This window comes from Macadamia integrifolia, chromosome 13 (assembly GCF_013358625.1).
Source record: "Macadamia integrifolia cultivar HAES 741 chromosome 13, SCU_Mint_v3, whole genome shotgun sequence".
Classification (NCBI taxonomy): domain Eukaryota; kingdom Viridiplantae; phylum Streptophyta; class Magnoliopsida; order Proteales; family Proteaceae; genus Macadamia; species Macadamia integrifolia.
The window spans coordinates 11,931,446-11,949,090 of record NC_056569.1 but is presented as its reverse complement, the minus strand read 5'-3'; the positions used below and the strand labels follow the sequence as shown (position 1 = coordinate 11,949,090).

The 17,645-nt window shown below is 39.2% G+C and overlaps 2 protein-coding genes and 1 long non-coding RNA gene across 7 annotated transcripts in view; 2 read left to right on the top strand and 1 right to left on the bottom strand.

Annotated features, from left to right (window-relative positions):
* Positions 1–3,784: 3,784 nt before the first annotated feature.
* On the top strand, positions 3,785–4,630 carry LOC122059017 (protein FAR1-RELATED SEQUENCE 5-like). Its single transcript, XM_042621725.1, has one exon. It carries the CDS (start codon positions 3,785–3,787, stop codon positions 4,628–4,630), a length of 846 nt encoding a protein of 281 aa, XP_042477659.1.
* A 1,570-nt stretch (positions 4,631–6,200) lies between these two features.
* On the bottom strand, positions 6,201–8,363 carry LOC122059950. 2 transcript variants are annotated; one of them, XR_006134179.1, is made up of 3 exons: positions 7,825–8,363; positions 7,496–7,631; positions 6,201–6,727 (listed from the first exon to the last, which is right to left on the bottom strand). It is a non-coding gene; the product is annotated as an uncharacterized LOC122059950 (long non-coding RNA). The 2 variants fall into 2 exon arrangements; XR_006134178.1 differs by having other exon boundaries at positions 7,496–7,579; positions 7,825–8,283.
* Positions 8,364–8,554: 191 nt separating this feature from the next.
* LOC122059949 (COMPASS-like H3K4 histone methylase component WDR5A) overlaps positions 8,555–17,645 on the top strand; it is a 15,890-nt gene continuing 6,799 nt past the window's right edge. For 2 of the 4 annotated variants that reach the window (XR_006134177.1, XR_006134176.1), the window contains exon 1: positions 8,556–9,392. Coding sequence is in view for 2 of the 4 variants with exons in the window: in XM_042623048.1 (XP_042478982.1) it covers positions 8,748–9,392 (645 nt within the window). In the remaining 2 variants the exon portion in view is untranslated. Of the gene's footprint in view, positions 9,393–17,645 lie in introns of all 4 variants that reach the window. The other 2 variants (XM_042623048.1, XM_042623046.1) reach the window with 2 other exon arrangements.

Here is a 17,645-nt window from a genome sequence, read left to right as displayed (position 1 = left end):
CATCCACAACTAACCCCAACATACATATATACATATAATGTAAATTAAAGGTTAGAGAATCTCACAATCGATTGCCTATGATGACTAAAAACTTGTACTGACAAATTTGGTGCTTACACCTTCTCTCTCCTTGGCTTCTTACTCTTTAAAGCAAATACATCCTTGCTTTTTTCTCTTTATCCTTGTCTTTGAGTTAATGTATCATTAACACACCTCAATCACCTCTTTTACCTCATTTAATGGCCTAAGAACATTTATCATCAAGTATTCATATTCATTCAAGGACCAACAAAGAGGGGGAAGCTTCTCCTGCCAAAATCATAGCCTTCTTTCACTCAAAACTTATTTTTTTTTTCTTCCATAGTGTAGGGCTGAAAAAACAAAGAAGTAGCAACTTGGTTCACCCAAATCCAAGTTAAAATGAGGGAGATATGACCATTTGAAGTTGAAGCAATGAGATAGCCCGAAATGGAATCTTCGTAGGAGTGGCGTAGGCTACACCGACGGCACGCGCAACAGGGGCACAAATCTGACCGTAAAACTCATCAAGGAGAATCTCTTAATCTAGACCGTCCGATTAAAATAACGGATAGTAAATCTCAACCACAAGATTCGAATAAGATAGTAAACTGATGACGTCAGCGGTCAGCTGACACTTTTTGTTGTCTATCTTTGATTGGTTGCTTTTTTGGATTTTAAGGGAGCTTGTCTCTCACTTACAAAGTGAAAGGCTTATCGACCATTGGGTCCGAATCTTTCATGATGGATTTAATCAGATCTCATGAGATCCTTAAGATCGGAATCCTTTTTACACCTTCTATGCACGCGCGAAACACCACAACATACCTTGATAAGGTTTAGCGCCAGCGCATCAAGGATTATGCACCTAACCAATCAAATCCTACGCGCAAGCATCTATCTCGTCCATGTCAGTGCAAAATCTCAGCAGCCTTTGGATGGGCATCAAGCCTACGTGGTCGAATCTGAACAATCCATTTCACTTCCCTTTACTCCTCTTTATTATAATCAAGCCCCTACCTCCATATATTTCAGTGCTTAAAGACCCCTTGCAACTCAGACCTTCAAAATCTTGAAATTACACAAAATCCCTTAAAATTTCAAAATTAAATTCCAAAAAATCCACCCAACACCGAGAGCAACTGATGGATTTTCGGTTTGGATTTTCGAACCGGCTTTACGGAAACACTTATAACTTTTTCATACGTTATCCGATCAAGACGAAACAAAGTGCTTTGAAACCATAATTGGACGCTCTACGACTTTCCAGAAGACTCAATTATCTGACTCATCCATATAAAGTGACCAAAATACCCCTAGACATTTCTAATGACGTATCTTTCTCATACGGAATTGAAACGCAATGAAATCATAACCATTGGAAAGATTGGATTTTTGTCATATTGTTACATGGAGAACATTTCCTTTAAAATATTTATCTTCAATGCCGAAACTACCCTCCACTGCCACAAATACCGTAACTTCTTCATACGGTATCGGAATGTGACAAAATCAGATTCACTGGACTAGATAAATTACAATCTATACTTTTTATGAAGAAATGATCTTCCAAAAATGTCATTTTCACTGTAAAAAATATCCCCGATCGTAAATAGGCTAATTTGACTAGTTTTGACCCAGAAACCCGCACCACATACTAATGATGTATCAAACCATTCCATGCATACCAAGGAGTTCTGTTATCTCATCAGTGACGCTAGACACTGTCATGTCATCATTTTCATCCATGTCACCCAAACTGGCCACGTCATCACTGCCACGTGGCCTGGTTGTCAACAAGGACAACCATAAAACAACATGTATCATGATAGATTTGCAAGTCAAACAGTATGAAGAAGCTTGCCCTATCATACAAAAGGGGCAATTTTGGTACAAGGTTGATTACACCGAGCAAGATTTCAACTATCCTGAGCCAAGCGCATCTGATAGCTAGGAGCACTTCAACACATACCCCAACACATGGGTGCACACCCAAAGAAGCTTTGGATGTGCTTTGGAGAGGATCTCATTCCCATTATTAATGTATTATAGGAAAATGTTTATGCAAAAGAGAGTAGCCCTTGTGCCCAAACACATGGGGTGAAATGATGTCCCTCCCCCTCTCTCCATGGATCCAGCTCGTCTCCAACAACTGACTCTCCAACGAGCATCCAACGACCTCACGGATGGTCGACGCGTGGAGACAAGCAATCCAACGGCTTAGGCTCATGAACGACCTCAACGACTGACGCAGTGGTTTTTGAATTCGACTCGTTTCCCTCTTTCTCTCTTCACACCACAGTACCACCCCCTCTCAACTATTTGAGACGAGCAATCCAATGGCTCTGACTGTTGAATGACCTCGATGACTGATGTGATGGTTTTTGAATTCTACTCGTCACCCTCTTTCTCTCTTCACACCACAGTATCTCCCCCTCTCAACTACTTTGTACTTAGTGGTTAACGGAGGAGAAGCAGTCCAAGCCGTCGTTCAATGAGTGAGGCAAGGATCCGATTCTGCTCGTCTGAAGTTGTCGTTCAGCCATTGTTCAAGGCTTAAGCAGATTTTTGAATAGTCATGGAAACCCTACCATCGTTCAGCGAGTAAGTTTCTTTTTATTTTTTTTTTTATTTTGTGCATATTAAATCATTGATTTTTCAGTTCAATGTTTGATTTAAGCTGTGATTTGGTCTTCGATTTCAGTTTGAAACGTTTTCCCCATGTTTTAATTCACCAATCTGAAGCATTTTTAAAGCCCTAGCTAACGTATGCAGGGGATTGAAATCAAAATTTGAGACACTATCCCTCTCTCTATATTTGGCTAAGAATGGCTAGACCCCAATAGGCTGCTTCTCATTGCCTCTTGCTCGGAATAATTACTCTGTTTTTTAGTTCAAATCTATAGAAACTAATGTGCCCTCTTCTTCTTCCTTCCCCTTTCTTAAATCGGCATCCTATATGAACCAATACATTATGCAGAGCTTGGGTTTGTGAATTTTCCAGGTTGAATAGTAAACTGGTGTATCTATTAAGCTCCTTAATGTGCATTCATTATTTAATAAGTAGGAACATGAATGTATGTTTATCTATTAAGCTGTAGCACATGTTTATTGGTAGTGTTATAGTTAAGGTCCCTTTAGGTCGAATGTATGTTTATCAATTGTGTACATATGGATTTTGGGAGAAGATTGAGACATTCTTGATGGATTTCAGTTGTATTTTTTTTTTTCACTTTAAATATGGAAGTCTACAAGGATGCACTTAAATCGTTTAGGTTTATGTCTTTGTTTTGAACTATGACTATTTTTATTGGCTTCTTGGAATTGTTTGTTTACTGGCTTCTTGCAATTGTTTGTTTGGTTGATGTGGCTTCCCTTGCCAAAGCTTTTCCATTTAATAGTTACACATGCAGGCAAATAATGAAAGTATGGAACTAGATTTTGTTTCATATTTAGGCAAAAAAATATGAAAGATCCAATGACTGCACATAGTGAGATTAAGCCTCATATTGGTATGGTTTTAAATTATGAGCAAGAGGCATATGATTTCTACAATGGATGTGGAGGAACGAAGGAGTTTAGTGTCATAAGAGATTGGGTACATAAGAGTATCAAAGATAACAAGACCATTACATCAAGGGTATTTGTATGTAATAAATAAGGAAAACGGAAACTAGACAAAAGAGATGATAATATTGTCAAGCCTCGAGTGGAGACAAGAACTGATTGTCTTGCACGCATGAGAATAAAATTGAATATTGACGGGATGTACAATTGCGTTGAATTTGTTGAAGAACACAATCATGAACTTCACTTGCCATCTACTAGTCATATAATGAAGTCACAAATGAGTGTTTATGAATTTCATGCATTTGAAATTGATCTGGTAGATGACTCTGGTATTAGACCTAAGGACATGTTTGAGTACATGAGTAGGCATGCAGGTGGCAAACAGAGTATTGGGCACCTGAAGGAAGATCAAAATAATTATCTTCGAACTAAGCGTCAACGAGACCTTTGTTATGGTGAAGCCGGGAGTTTGCTATTGTATTTTGAAAATCAAGTTAGGATAAATCCATCATTTACTTATTCATTGCAATTGAATAATGATGAGCAGATAACTAACATATTTTGGGCCGATCCAAAGATGAGAATTTATTATACACAATTTGGTGATGTTGTTAGCTTTGATACAATATTTTCTACGAACAAAGAGTCTAGACCTTTTAGGATATTTGCTGGATTCAATCATCATAGGGGAATCGTCATATTTGGGGTTGCACTTTTGTATAATGAGACGGCTGATTCATTCAAATGGTTGTTTGAGGTTTTTCTAGAAGCTCATGGACAAAAGAAGTCAATCACTATTTTCACAGATCAAGATGTTGTAATTGGGAAGGCTTTGACTGAGGTGTTACCTAAGAGATGGCACGGCTTGTGTACATGGCACCTAATGCAAAATGGCATAAAGCATATGGGCTACATGATGAAAGATGGCTCAAAATTTTTAGTAGACTTTAAGAAGTGTATGTTTCATTACGATGATGAATCACATTTTGAAATTGCGTGGGATAAACTAAGGAGTGATCATAAGGTTGAAGATAGTTCATAGTTAGATCGTATTTATTGTCTTAAATATAAATGGGCCAAGTGCTACATGAAGGAAACATTGACTATATGAATGCAGAGTACACAACTAAGTGAAAGTATAAATGGTGACATGAAAGATTACTTAAGTTCAACTCTTGACCTTGTACAATTTTTCAAACACTTCAAAAGGTTTGTGGCTGACAAGCGTGCTAACGAGTTGAAGGCAAAGTTTGATGCAAGAAATGAGCTTTCAAGAAATTTATTCATAAAGTCACCAGTTATGAATCAAACAACAAGAGTTTACACTCCTAAAATATTTGAAAAACTTCAAAAACAGTATGAATAGATTCCAGCATGCTACATCAAGAAAATTATTTAGAATGCCACCTGTTATGAATATGTAGTCTCAACATTTGGAAAAGAAGATGAATGTACAGTGTCGTGCAACCTAAAAGAGTATATGATTCGTTGTAGTTGTAGAAAATTTCAGACATTGGGCATTCTTTGTCGGCATGTTTTTAAAGTTCTAGATGTCAATGATTTTAAATATATTCCAGATGCATATATATTGAGGAGATAGACACGGACAATAAGAAATATAGTTGTACATGATACTGAAGGAAAAGTTGTTGTGGATGATGTCCACTTGGATTGTTCACAAAGGTATAGGCGTATTTGTCCTAAACTGGTTAGGATTGCAGCAATAGCATCGAATTCATTTGAGGGTTATGCTTATGTGGACAATGTTACTGATGAGATCTGTAAACATCTGGAAAGTTTAAATATTAGCTTTGATGGGCAGGATGATGAAAGGGTTCTAGTTAAAAATACTGTTGTCAACAATGGAATAACTCTCGAGAAAAAAAAAATGGTCCAAAAGAAGGTGGTAGATGCAAGAAGAGTTGGGTGGAAAATCAAGGAAAGAAAAAGAAAAAAGCTGTTAAGGGAATGACGGATGATTCTTCACAAGAAATGCAACAAGCTTGTACACCTTTTGATATACACCATTCGATTCCATCTTTTGAAATGCAACAAGCTCATTCGCCTTTTGAACCTGACCAAATGAATGACAATCAAAGTTTCAGTACTACATTGTTGGTATGTTTCAAATGTATCGGTATATTTTCCATTATAATCATGTTATTTATTCATTATTGATGTATTAGACAATGTGGTTGCCTTGTCACAGGGTACTTATGACTTGCAAGGAATATCATCCCAAGCTTCAACAAATAGCAACATCTTTCCCCCATCCAAATAGTGTATGATCAATCTTATTTGTTAAGTTTTATTTCTGACTTATGGGAACATGTGCATTAGTTGCATTTATGGAATTCTAATGTGTGTTTGAAATTGATTTTATTTTGTTATATGTCCATTATACGTGACACTGCTGAATTTTTTATTAAATTTTGAAACTAACATGGTTTATGCCCCTAGGTGAGTCTTTAGCTCAATCGGAAGAGCACATGGGTTATACCATGGGATGGTGATTCGAATCCACCAAAACTCAATATCTATTGTTGAGCATATCATTGATGTCAATTTTATTTGAAACCTTGCCTCCATCTCCTTTCATTACTAATAATCCATAAAGAGAACACCATTTCATTACTAACATCTCTTTCAGTTACATAACATCGTCACATTCTTCTACCAATCACAATTGTTACAAATACACCGACTAAATAAACAAATACAAAGTTAGCTACAACCTTCATTGATCCAACAAATTTTTCCACTTCATCTATTCTAATTTTTTCACTGTGCATCTCCTCTTGCAACCCTTGTATCTCCTCTCGCAACACCAACACCTCCTCTCATAACACTCGCACCTCCTCTCACAACCTTCGCACCTCTTCTTGCATCTCTTGAAAGTCATGTGCGAGATTGTTTATTGGGACTTCTTTACGCGGAGACTCCGTTGTTGGTGCATTTATAGGATCACACCAAGCGAAGTAGTTACATGTAAACTCTGGGCACCCGTAAAAGAGTCTATTTGGATTCTCTGTGGTCTTTGAGATCCTAATTGCAGCTTTTCGATTACATCGACACCTGATGCATCTGTACTTAAATACATCAGGATTACTACAATTAACACTCGAGATAGACATTTGATCTACACAACAAAAATATTGACGTTAATTAGCCATACACCTTTTGAATGCAAAAGTTGCTATCAAAGATAGACAAAAGAGACAAGAAGACATTGAAGATAGCATCTCATATCAAAACATTCATGTTTGAGGGTTCAACATCATTCTGTTTCGACCCTTTCAAATCATACTATACCAACTATTTATTTTGTCAAGCCATTACAAATACTAATAACTATTATTACTTTCCCAGTTCCTGATTGAAAGTTCATCAATCAGGAATTGCATTCATTTTGGCATGTTAGTCTTTGCTTCTGTTGGTGCAGTTTGAAGGACCAAGAACATCTCAAAGTAGAAACCAATTTGTCCTGAACTGGTGACTGATACGTTTATTTCAAGCCTAGAACAGTTTCATTTTGAGGCTATTATATTTCTGGGTAAAGCATTCAATATCAATGGCATCGACAACAGTACACGGAAAAACTTCAAAATCAATTTATGGTTTTAAGAGAACTCAGTTCTTTGAACCCAACAAACAGATATCCAGGCGGCTTAGCTCAATCCCACCTTTGATGTTTCTTGATTCCAGTTATGCTGCCCATCCCTCAGTCTAGATATAGCTCTTCTAACATTGCAACAGTTTTCCAAAATGGTAGTGTCTATTACGTGGATTATACTCTTAATGACTTATCCAGTGTCTAATGTAATTTAAGATTTTGTTAAGTAGTTTACTAGTTTTAACTACTTGAAATTGTAGGTTCATCCATTAATCTACATCTGTTTTCACATACCTTGATATGCAGCTCTACGATCCTGAAGCTACCCAACTACAACCCCTTTGAAAGCTCTGCGATCTTAAACACTGCTCAATGATCCTGCCGAACAGAGAGAGAGAGAAACAGAGTCTCAATGTTTGATTTCAATCCCCTGCACACGTTAGTTAGGGCTTTAAAAATGCTTCAGATCGGTGAAGTAAAACATGGGGAAAATGTTTCAAACTGAAATCGAAGACCAAATCACAGCTTAAATCAAACATTGAACCGGAAAATCAATGATTTAATATGCGCAAACAAAAAAAAAAAAAAAAAAAAAAAAGAAAAAATAAAGAAAATGAACTTACTCGCTGAACGATGGTAGGGTTTCCACGGCTGTTTGAAAATCTGCTTAAGCCTTGAACGACGGCTGGACGACAGCTTCAGACGAGCATAACTGGATCCTTGTCTCACTCGTTGAACGACGACTGAACGACGGCTTGGACTGCTTCTCCTCTGTTAACCACCTGAGTACAGAGTAGTTGGGAGGGGGGTTGGTACTGTGGTGTGAAGAGAGAAAGAGGGAGACGAGTCAAATTCAAAAACCACCGTCTCCAGTCGTCGAGGTCGTTCACGAGCCGGAGCCGTTGGATTGCTCGTCTCCATGCGTCGACCATCTACGAGGTTGTTGGATGCTCGTTGGAGCGTCAGTAGTTGGAGACGAGCCGGATCCTCTCTCAATGAAGGGGGAAATGGTTATTTTCTTTATGTTTCCTTATGCATTTTCATTGCTCCTCGCATTTGCATATGCGCCGCACTCCTTCAAAGGAAATATATGGAACTAGATACTCTTTAGCATTGGGAACTCTCAGTGCACATTCAAGAAGACCTAGAGGTGCACACCCCATGTGTTGAGGTGCGTGCCAGATCATCCCAATTATCGAATGCCGCGCTATTCTAGATTCTCTAGCCGCTAGGATGCATAAGACATTCGACGGCTAGGAGAGCATACGATTGCACAGTGTATTGAGTTGCGTGGCCAGATATTCGGAGCCAATTTTTTTTTTTTCTTGGTAAGGGTATTCAGAGTTCAGACTGAAAAAAGGATATAAAATACTTGGGTCTGCATCATCGTCTGATTATAAAATTTAGTCTAGATAGTGACTTTGTCCGTACTCCCAAGTCCTAACTCCAACGAGACCAGTCGAACTTTCAAATTTCCCTCGCAGCTTCTTTCATTAAATCAAACCTCGGCTTCAACTTTCAATTCCTACTGCATTAATCTCAATCGATGGCGGCAGAACCAACTGTAGCCATGCAACCTTACAAACTCAATCAAACCCTAACAGGCCACAAGCGAGCCATCACCAGCGTTAAATTCTCCAACGACGGCAAGCTCTTGGGCAGCTCATCAGCCGACAAGACCGTACGCCTTTGCTCGCCGACCGATGGGTCTCTCCTTAAGGAATTCGAAGGCCACGAACAGGGTATCTCTGATTTTGCATTCTCTTCCGATTCCCGTTACATCTGCTCGGGCTCGGATGACAAGACGGTACGGATATGGGATGTCCAGACCGGTTCGATCGTGAAGACACTTCATGGCCACACCAATTATGTCTTCTGTGTTAACTATAATCCTCAATCGAATATGATCGTGTCGGGTTCGTTTGATGAGACGGTTAGGGTTTGGGATGTGAAGACCGGGAAATGCTTGAGGGTGCTCCCAGCCCACTCGGATCCTGTGACAGCGGTGAACTTTAACCAAGATGGGTCGTTAATCGTTTCAAGCAGCTATGATGGCTTATGCAGGATTTGGGATGCGTCAACGGGCCATTGCATGAAGACTCTCATTGATGATGAAAATCCGCCGGTTTCTTTTGTCAAGTTTTCGCCTAATGGAAAGTTTATTCTCGCCGGCACATTGGACAACACATTGGTATGTTTACTATTTCTTCATCTTTTATTTTATTTTATTCTATTTTTAGGAAGATAAAACATCCTCTAGGGGTTGGGATAAGCTATTTTTGCTTTTGGAAGTGTCTGATAGCTGTTTTCATATATACTGGGAAGTGTGTGATAGCAGTTTTCATATATACTGGGAAGTGTCTGATAGCTGTTTTCATATATAGTGTGTGTAGTGTCTAACACTCGGGTAGAGGGCTCCTCATTAGTTGAATTGATCAATTCACATAGTTTATTTATAAACTCATATATAGCTGTTGGATATATAGCTGATGGAGTGCATTTATTCTCTAACTGTGATATTCCATAACTAGGAATCGCACATCTCCCTTTATATCCATTAAATAAATGGTCCATTGACTTATGCCTAGTGAAAATGGGTGAGGCTAGATGGCCACCACATCAACATCTCCCACTTGGCCATATTGACAACATTTACACTTCATGTTCCCATTTTCATTTATTATTCACGTTTTCATTGACATGAATGACCTTCGTGATTCATTTACATTGTCACATTCCTATTTCTAACAACCATCACGTTCCCATTTTTAAGGAATGAACATCATAATACATTTACATTGTCATGTTCTCATTTTCAAGAACAGCAATTAACAGCCACATTCCCAAATTTCCGGAACAACTATTTACAACCACGTTCCAAATTCCAACCATCATGATGTATTTAGTTCTGGACTTACGTGGCTCTAAGTCTCACATTCACAAATTCCTAGTGCATCCATCATGATGCGATCACTTTCCATATTTATGTGGCTCATAAGTTTCGGTCATAAATCTCGTGTTCCCAAATTCCAGGAACATCCATCATGATGTATATTCTTGCTACCCTAAGAAATAGCTATATACTTCAGAATATAAACACACGTCTGGAAGCAGATTTAAAGTTGTCTCTATCACCTCCGAAATCAGTAATGGAGTATCCAAGAATTTCACATTTTTTTCATTTGAAAAAACTGCTTTAAATAACTAGTTCTTTTTGGTTACGTTATGATCTGGTTCATTGCATCCACTACACTGCCCCAGTTGCCCAACAGAAGGGAATAGAATTGTTTAGTGCTTTAGTGATTTGATTAACAGACAAAGGATTTAAGAGTAATTGTGGTACATAAAGAACAAAAGATAAAGACATGGAAGTTGGAGAAACGACAGCATGACTAGAAAAACCTGGGTAGAGGATCTGTTAGTGAGAATAACTCAAGATGGATGGCTCGTCTTATGGAATGAAGAAAATACATTGGACTTGCTAGTCAATAGTCATTTGATTAGAAGTACTAAAGTCAATAATCCAATTGGTGGGAGATGAAGATGCAAGTAACGGAACAGTACCTGAATAGGCTAGAGTGGTAGTAGATGAAGATGCGATGCCTTGAGTTGCTGAAGATGTTTTAAATCTGGTTGCAATCATCTTGAGACACAGAGCCTGACGGACCAGCTCCAGATTTAGAAGCAAGATTAGTGTTGTTAGAGGACATTATGTCAGAACTTCTATTAGTCATTGCGGATTTGGCTAATTGCTGTGCCCAATCAGGTTTACCATACTTCATCCAACATTTGTCAACAGTTTGATGGATTTGCCACAATGATTACTTGGTGTAATGGCTGATTATTTTGCTGTCCCCCTCGACCACTAGTACCCTGTTCTCTCCCTTCCCCTGAACCTCAACCTCGTCTAGAAGATGCAGAACTACATTGAAGACCAAAGCTACCAGTAACAAGAGTAGGTGATAATTGGACGACAAAGAGGATTCCTTTGGCAAGAGAGGGAGAGACAATCCATTTGATGCGATAGTAAGCGTCACTCATGAAGGAATCTTCTCGCCTGCAAGAATCTGATTGACAGGCTTCAAGTCAAAATCCAATCCAGATAGAAACTAGGAACAAGGAACTCAGCACACTGAGATTTTTATACAAAATCAGTGGAAAGTGGCTTTGTAATGCAATGGCTGAATATGGTTTTGCACTTTTGCTGGAACTTGTCAGAAATAGAAACCTGCCCTCTGAAAACATGAGCCAGATCTGAGGTATTAAAAAGAGTCAATCAGAGAAATTCTAATCAGATTAAGAATAAGAACTTGAAGCCATACGGTTCTTCAGGCACAAGCCGCACAACACAAGTAGTCACTGTAGAAGCCAAGAGTAGACCGATTACAACAGTCAACATCAGTCGCAGAGGGCCACACAATATATGAGAACAGGATCAGATCCATCCACAGTCCATATAAGCTGATTCCAAGAACATCACACATCCATATGTAGGGTAATCAGAAAAAAATTTTAGTAGCATCCGCTGGGTAAGGGAAGGGGCAATAGAGGAATAAAGGGTTAAATTGTTAAATAGGTTAAACAAACCCATGATTCTGTTTGGGGGTTGTCTTCAACCACTAGACAGCCAACACAAGAGGCTGTAGAACAGAGACGAAAAAAGGAGAGAACCTCGTCGATACCTGTTGGCTGGGTCTGATATTCCAGGCAAAGCATCACCACAACCTGCCCTCTCAAGAACACTAAGATTCAACTTGAAAGAACCTGCAACAAGAGAGATTGGAGGACCTGAACCAGATCTGGTGGTAGGGTGAATATCAGTTTTGAAATGGCTGTGGAACTCACAAATCAGAAGTGCTTTTGATCTCAGATTCAAATATCTGAATCGCCTTAGGGCTTGCTACTGCTCCTCCAAGTCTCAAACCATCAGATTTGGGTATGAAGAAGATTGAACCAAACTTGATGGGCTGTTACAGTTGGCTAACAGGGAAACCAAGAAGAAACCAGAGAAGAAGAATAAGAAGAAATAAAGAGGGAAAGAAAGAAGAAGAAGAAGAAGATCAAAGAGGGAGGGAGGGATATGCAAGCCTCATGGCAGCCATGGTCTCAACCATCAATTCAGTCATTCAATTCTTCAATTCCAAAAAACTCAAAACTCCGTTGTCTTACATGACTACTTAAAGGAAAATAACATCAATTAATGGAAACTAATTTGAAATAGAAACTAACCTAAATTAGCAACTGAAATCTAAAATTGAATTTTCTTACTAATTTGACCACACCCTACGCTAACTATAAAGGAAACATATCAAAATACTAAATTATTCCCAAATCAACCCACGAGCAACTGCATCATCCATACATGAAATATTGAAGACAAAGATAAAGAACCAGGAGAAACTACACAATGACTAGAAACTTCAGTAGAAGAGCCGTCATCAAGAATGATGTCTGACAAATGACAAGATTTTTTAAAAGAAGTGAACACATCTGGCCTACCAGTCATATGAGAAGATGCACTTGAATCAATTTTCCAAGCGAAAGGAGATGAGGCTAGGAGCACAACTTTACCTGTGTGGGCTAGAATACCTGTGCATGAGGATGTGGAAAACTGAGTCTCAAGTTGTTGGACTCTTTTTTCAACGGTTTGTGATAGTCTTCGTTAGACATAGTAACTGATGGACATGAACCAGATGTAGAAGTAGGAGTAGTAATATTAGAAGACACAATTTCAAAATTATCATGAACCATTGATTTATTTGCCCGCGATTTAACTGCTATGGAAGCTTATGGAAAAGGCTAGCCTATACGAAGGATCTGTTAGACATTTGGCGTTGGCATTGTGGTAATGGTTGCGTTAGGCATTGTGATAATGGTTACTTTGGTTGAGTAGCGTATGTAAGATTATTGTCATTGTTGGTAACATAGCACAACATAGCATGTGCGATGGTTTGGATGGTTTTGGTCGAGTAGCATATTTGTACGCTTCGTTTGGGTGATGATGTGGTGCTCAGTGATGTGGGTGATGATGTGGTATAGATGTGTGCGTCACATGGGCTATTGAGTTGACATGGTGGCAAGTGGCTTTATTGGAGTGGCTTGGGTACAACAGCTAAGGACCAATGGATCAGTTTTCAATTACCTTGGTGCAGCACAGCCATGGGCTGTTTGACACACCAGAAGTTGGTCGGCCATGGTGGCATAAGGTCAAAAGGGTCTAGCGCAGGTGCTTATACATGGGCAGCGTGGCACCAACATGTGGCTGGCCACTGCAAGAGTGGCACAATGATGTGTCTTAGCCATGGGGATGGTGTGCAAGGGACCAGCCATAGCAGATGGGACTGCTAGCTTAAGAGAGAATGACATTGGCATTTTATCAAACATGTGTGGTTGGTTCATTGACGTAGCCAATTTTTTTATTTGCTTCTAAAGTGAGCTTTTGTGACACAAAGCATATCAGAGTGGTGGCTCGGATCAGAATTTAATGTGTTGGATTCGGGATCGGAAGTCATGGTTGAAGTGCACAACTTTGGGCGCTATTAATTCTTGTGTGCAACTTTCTATTGGTGTAGTGTATAGAACATCATGGTACGGCATTGTATTGAAAGATGGGTTGATCGGGTACATCGGCAGCGTGGCTACTACAGCGTTAAAGATTCATTTTCTTTTGATCTAATGAGCTCAGATCTTTTAATTAGATCCAATGACTGTCATCCCCCTCGCCAATTTGAAGACTATCTAACTGTTTCAGTTTAATCCGTTGGCTCGTGATGTCTCAGTGTGTCACAATTTTAAATAGTGACATTACGGTTGCTCACTAATTATATATATGCCCCATTATGTCCCTAAAATAAATGGAAAATGACAGTTATATCCCTACTCGTATTTTGGGCATAACTTGGTCATTTTGGCCAAATTGAGTGATTCAAATTGGGGATTTCTCACAAGAACGTGAAGAACAGATTGGGAGTGAAAGTGAGAGATGAATCCACATTCTCAACCCAGATTTTGAAAGTGAAGCTTAGTCTATGCATTAGGGATATTGGAGATTGCCATAAATCATTTCAATCTGGTTCCTTGGGTGTATTGAAGCTATATTGAATGGAGAAGCTTATTTCTTGATGGAGAAATGGTATTGATGGTGCGTTTGCTCAAGTGACTTGCTCACTTGGGTAAAGTTTCTAATTCTCCATTTGTTTTAGACTGTTGCAAGTTGAATAGAGTTGTATGCATAGACATGGATTATGATTGTGTTGGGGTTTTGAATTTTATCATTTAAAATTTCTTGTAAGGGACTTGCGAGTGGGTGCTCATAAGTTATTTGTTGAAATGCTTAGCACTATCTAGGGATCCACAGTTGTAGTTGTGAGTGGTGGTGAGCTGTAGCCTCAGTTTTGTATTATCAAAAACCAAACCAAGAGGAGCGTATCGGGCAATATACGAAACCCATTTGTGGGTATTGCTCTGTGGAGTAGGCACATTGCCAAACAACGTAAAATTTCGTGTTGTGATTGTGTGTGCTACACCCCTTGGTCCATTGTACCCACCTCCCTTCTCTCATTCGATCCTTCCATCCATTCCCATCTCCATATTTGTTCTTCCATCATTACCAACCCTTAAGAGTAGTGTTTGAAGATCATCTTGAAGACCTAAGAAGCTCCAACCGATTAGAGTTCATAATCAGTCCAAGAAGCAAAATCGACCTCAATTTCTAGGCTTTCTGTGAAGAACTTTCGAAGGCTATTTCTCCCTGTTCTGAATCCTTATCATAGCAGGATTTTGGGGTTTCACCCAAGGAGAGAGACTCAACCAGCTTTGGAGGCATATTTATTAAGGTGTCGCCAAGGCGTTAAGGCGGTATGGAGTTGTCAAGGTATTTTTTGGGAGAAATATTAGTGCCTACTGATTCACCCCCTCTCAGTGTTGAAGCTGGTTCAACAGGATCTTCATATGATCTTCATCGACCTAGAAAAGGCTTACGACAAACTCCCTAGAGAGCCAATTGTCATGCTTTGGAAAGGAAAGGGGTGCCTAGTAAGTATGGAGACACATGGTTTAAGATCTCGCTCTCGTCCCCCATCTCGCTAATCCAAAAAAGAGAGATCTCGCCAAGATCATGTATTTTTTAGCAGTCAACTCAGTGGTTGGTCTTGGTGGTCATATGGTCTTTGTAGTCCCTGAAACTAGGTATTTACCCTATTGTAGGACTTCTAAACATAATGGAAATATCAATTTTTTAAAAATCAAACTTAAAAATGGTACTTTGACTTCGTACCTTATGTAAGTAGTCTCTGGCTCTTCGGACCCTAGGCTAGTATGCTCTATTCCACAACCAACACATGACACACTATAATCTTAAGAATTTAAAAGGCATCATAGATAATTACTTAATTGATAAACAATTAACATTGATGACTGATGAGTCACATTAACATACGTTTGAAAATTTGAAATGACATAAGAAAGGAATGGAGATCCTCAAGCAAAAGCACTAAAATTCTTGCCCCTTGGTGTTTTTTCTTCAAAAAAGTAGAGGCGAGATATGGCGAGATTTAGTGAGATTTGGCGAGATCTTGTCGTTTTTATAGCTCGCCTATGATCTCGTCTCGCTAATCTAAAAAAATAGATTTCAGTGAGATCTTGCCGAGATCTTGAATCATGTGGGGACATAATTAAAGAGATGTATGGGGGCGTGCTGACTAGTGTGAGAACTGTGGTAGGTCATTGTAGTGAGTTCCTAATTACCATTGGGTTACATCAAGGATCCGCCTTAAGTCCTTATCTATTTACTATGATCATGGATGATTTAACTAAGAACATTCAAGGGAAGTTCCATGGTGTATGTTTTTTGCTGATGATATCGTTATAATGGATGAGACATTGGTAGGGATTAACGATAAGTTGGAGCTATGTAGATCTACCTTGGAATCAAGAGGTGTTAAAATAAGTAGAACGAAGACGGAGTATATGGTGTGTAACTTTAGCGGTTCAAGGATTGATACCGAAGTGGTGAAACTTGAGGAGAGAGAGATTCCACATGGTGTTTGCTTAAGATATTTGTGGTCAGCCATAAACAAGGTGATGTAGATGGGTCGAGTCACCCAAAGAACCAGCCCAGATTTGGCCTATTCTGGGCTAGCCTTGGGCCAGCTGTGCAGCCAATTTGCAGCCCTCTTGGGGCCATCAGACCAGTCCCTTTGCAGCCTCTAACTGCCCTAGCTGGAGGCTCTAGAAGCCTTCCTATTTGTTATCAGTCCAGCTGTCTAGCACTCCAATTCCCAGATTTTGTTTCCATTTTGGATCCTCCACAGCAAGGTATTTACCTCCATCGAGCAGCAGCTTCTCAACCTAAGATTGACAGCTCTTTGGTTTCCTATGTGGTCCCTTATTGATCTCCTGGAAGAATCTTTCAAGCAGCCATCGATCCAGCCTATTGCAGCTGTCCAGAAGTTGACTCTCTATGTCATGCAATTGTGGAGTACAGCTGTGAATTGTCTCTTAGTTGGACAGGTCATTTAGTCTTCTAGAATGTCAATCAACTGTCCCTTATTCAGCTCCAAGAGAAGATCTCTATCAGCCATAGAATTGGCCCAACTAGTAAAGGATTTAGTTTCCTTTTTTGAGTTGTCAAGCTAGTCAAGTTGGTTTCTTATTTTGTAACTTAGGCTCGCTTGCTTTTTGAGTTCAGTTTTAGTTTCTAACTTATTCTTACTTGGTTAGGAGTTAAGTTAGGCAGTTTATTTCCAGCTTTAATTTCCTAAGTAAGTTTCCTTTTCTGTTTTGCTTTATGTCCAAGCTATGTAAGCCTATAAAAGGGGGCACCATCAATTGTAATCAGTTAGACAGAATTACTTGATGAAATTATGAGTGCACACTCTTGGCTTTACAGATGCTCTTGAGAGGTGAGATGCCTAATCCATTGAGGGGTGTGAAACTTGATACCCAAAATACTCATTTCACCATTCTTCTTCCACCCTTCTCAAAATCCTCCCCATTCTTATTGCGCCTTAGGACGCCTTATTGCATCTTACGACGCCTTATTGCGCCTTATGACGCCTTACTGCTCCTTATGACCAAGGTAGACACCTTTTATGTTTTTGTTTGTTTTTTTTTTTTTTTTTAAATGTATCACTATAGATTCCATTTCTTTTGTTGTGGTTGGCAAGTCTATGGGAAATCTATACACTTGAGAACTATGGGATCAAGTCTATATAAGGTAAAAAACCACATTTGTGGTTGAACAAATCTCAAATCACAAATCGCAAAATCCTTTTTGCTATTTCCTTCTTCGTTTGGGAGAACTAGGGCATTGGTGTTCCTTCCTCCATTGATTCCAGCTCTGACGACTCCTCTGGTGATTCTTCCTCCGGAGTCTTCCTCAGGCAATTCCAGCGCCGGTAAGGTACTCTTTTTCTTATTTTTCTTCTGCTTCTTTTTTTTTTTT

What these genes read in the sequence shown, in the direction of transcription:
- LOC122059017 (XM_042621725.1), top strand. Translation starts at nt 3,785, where the DNA reads ATGTACAATTGCGTTGAATTTGTTGAAGAACACAATCATGAACTTCAC.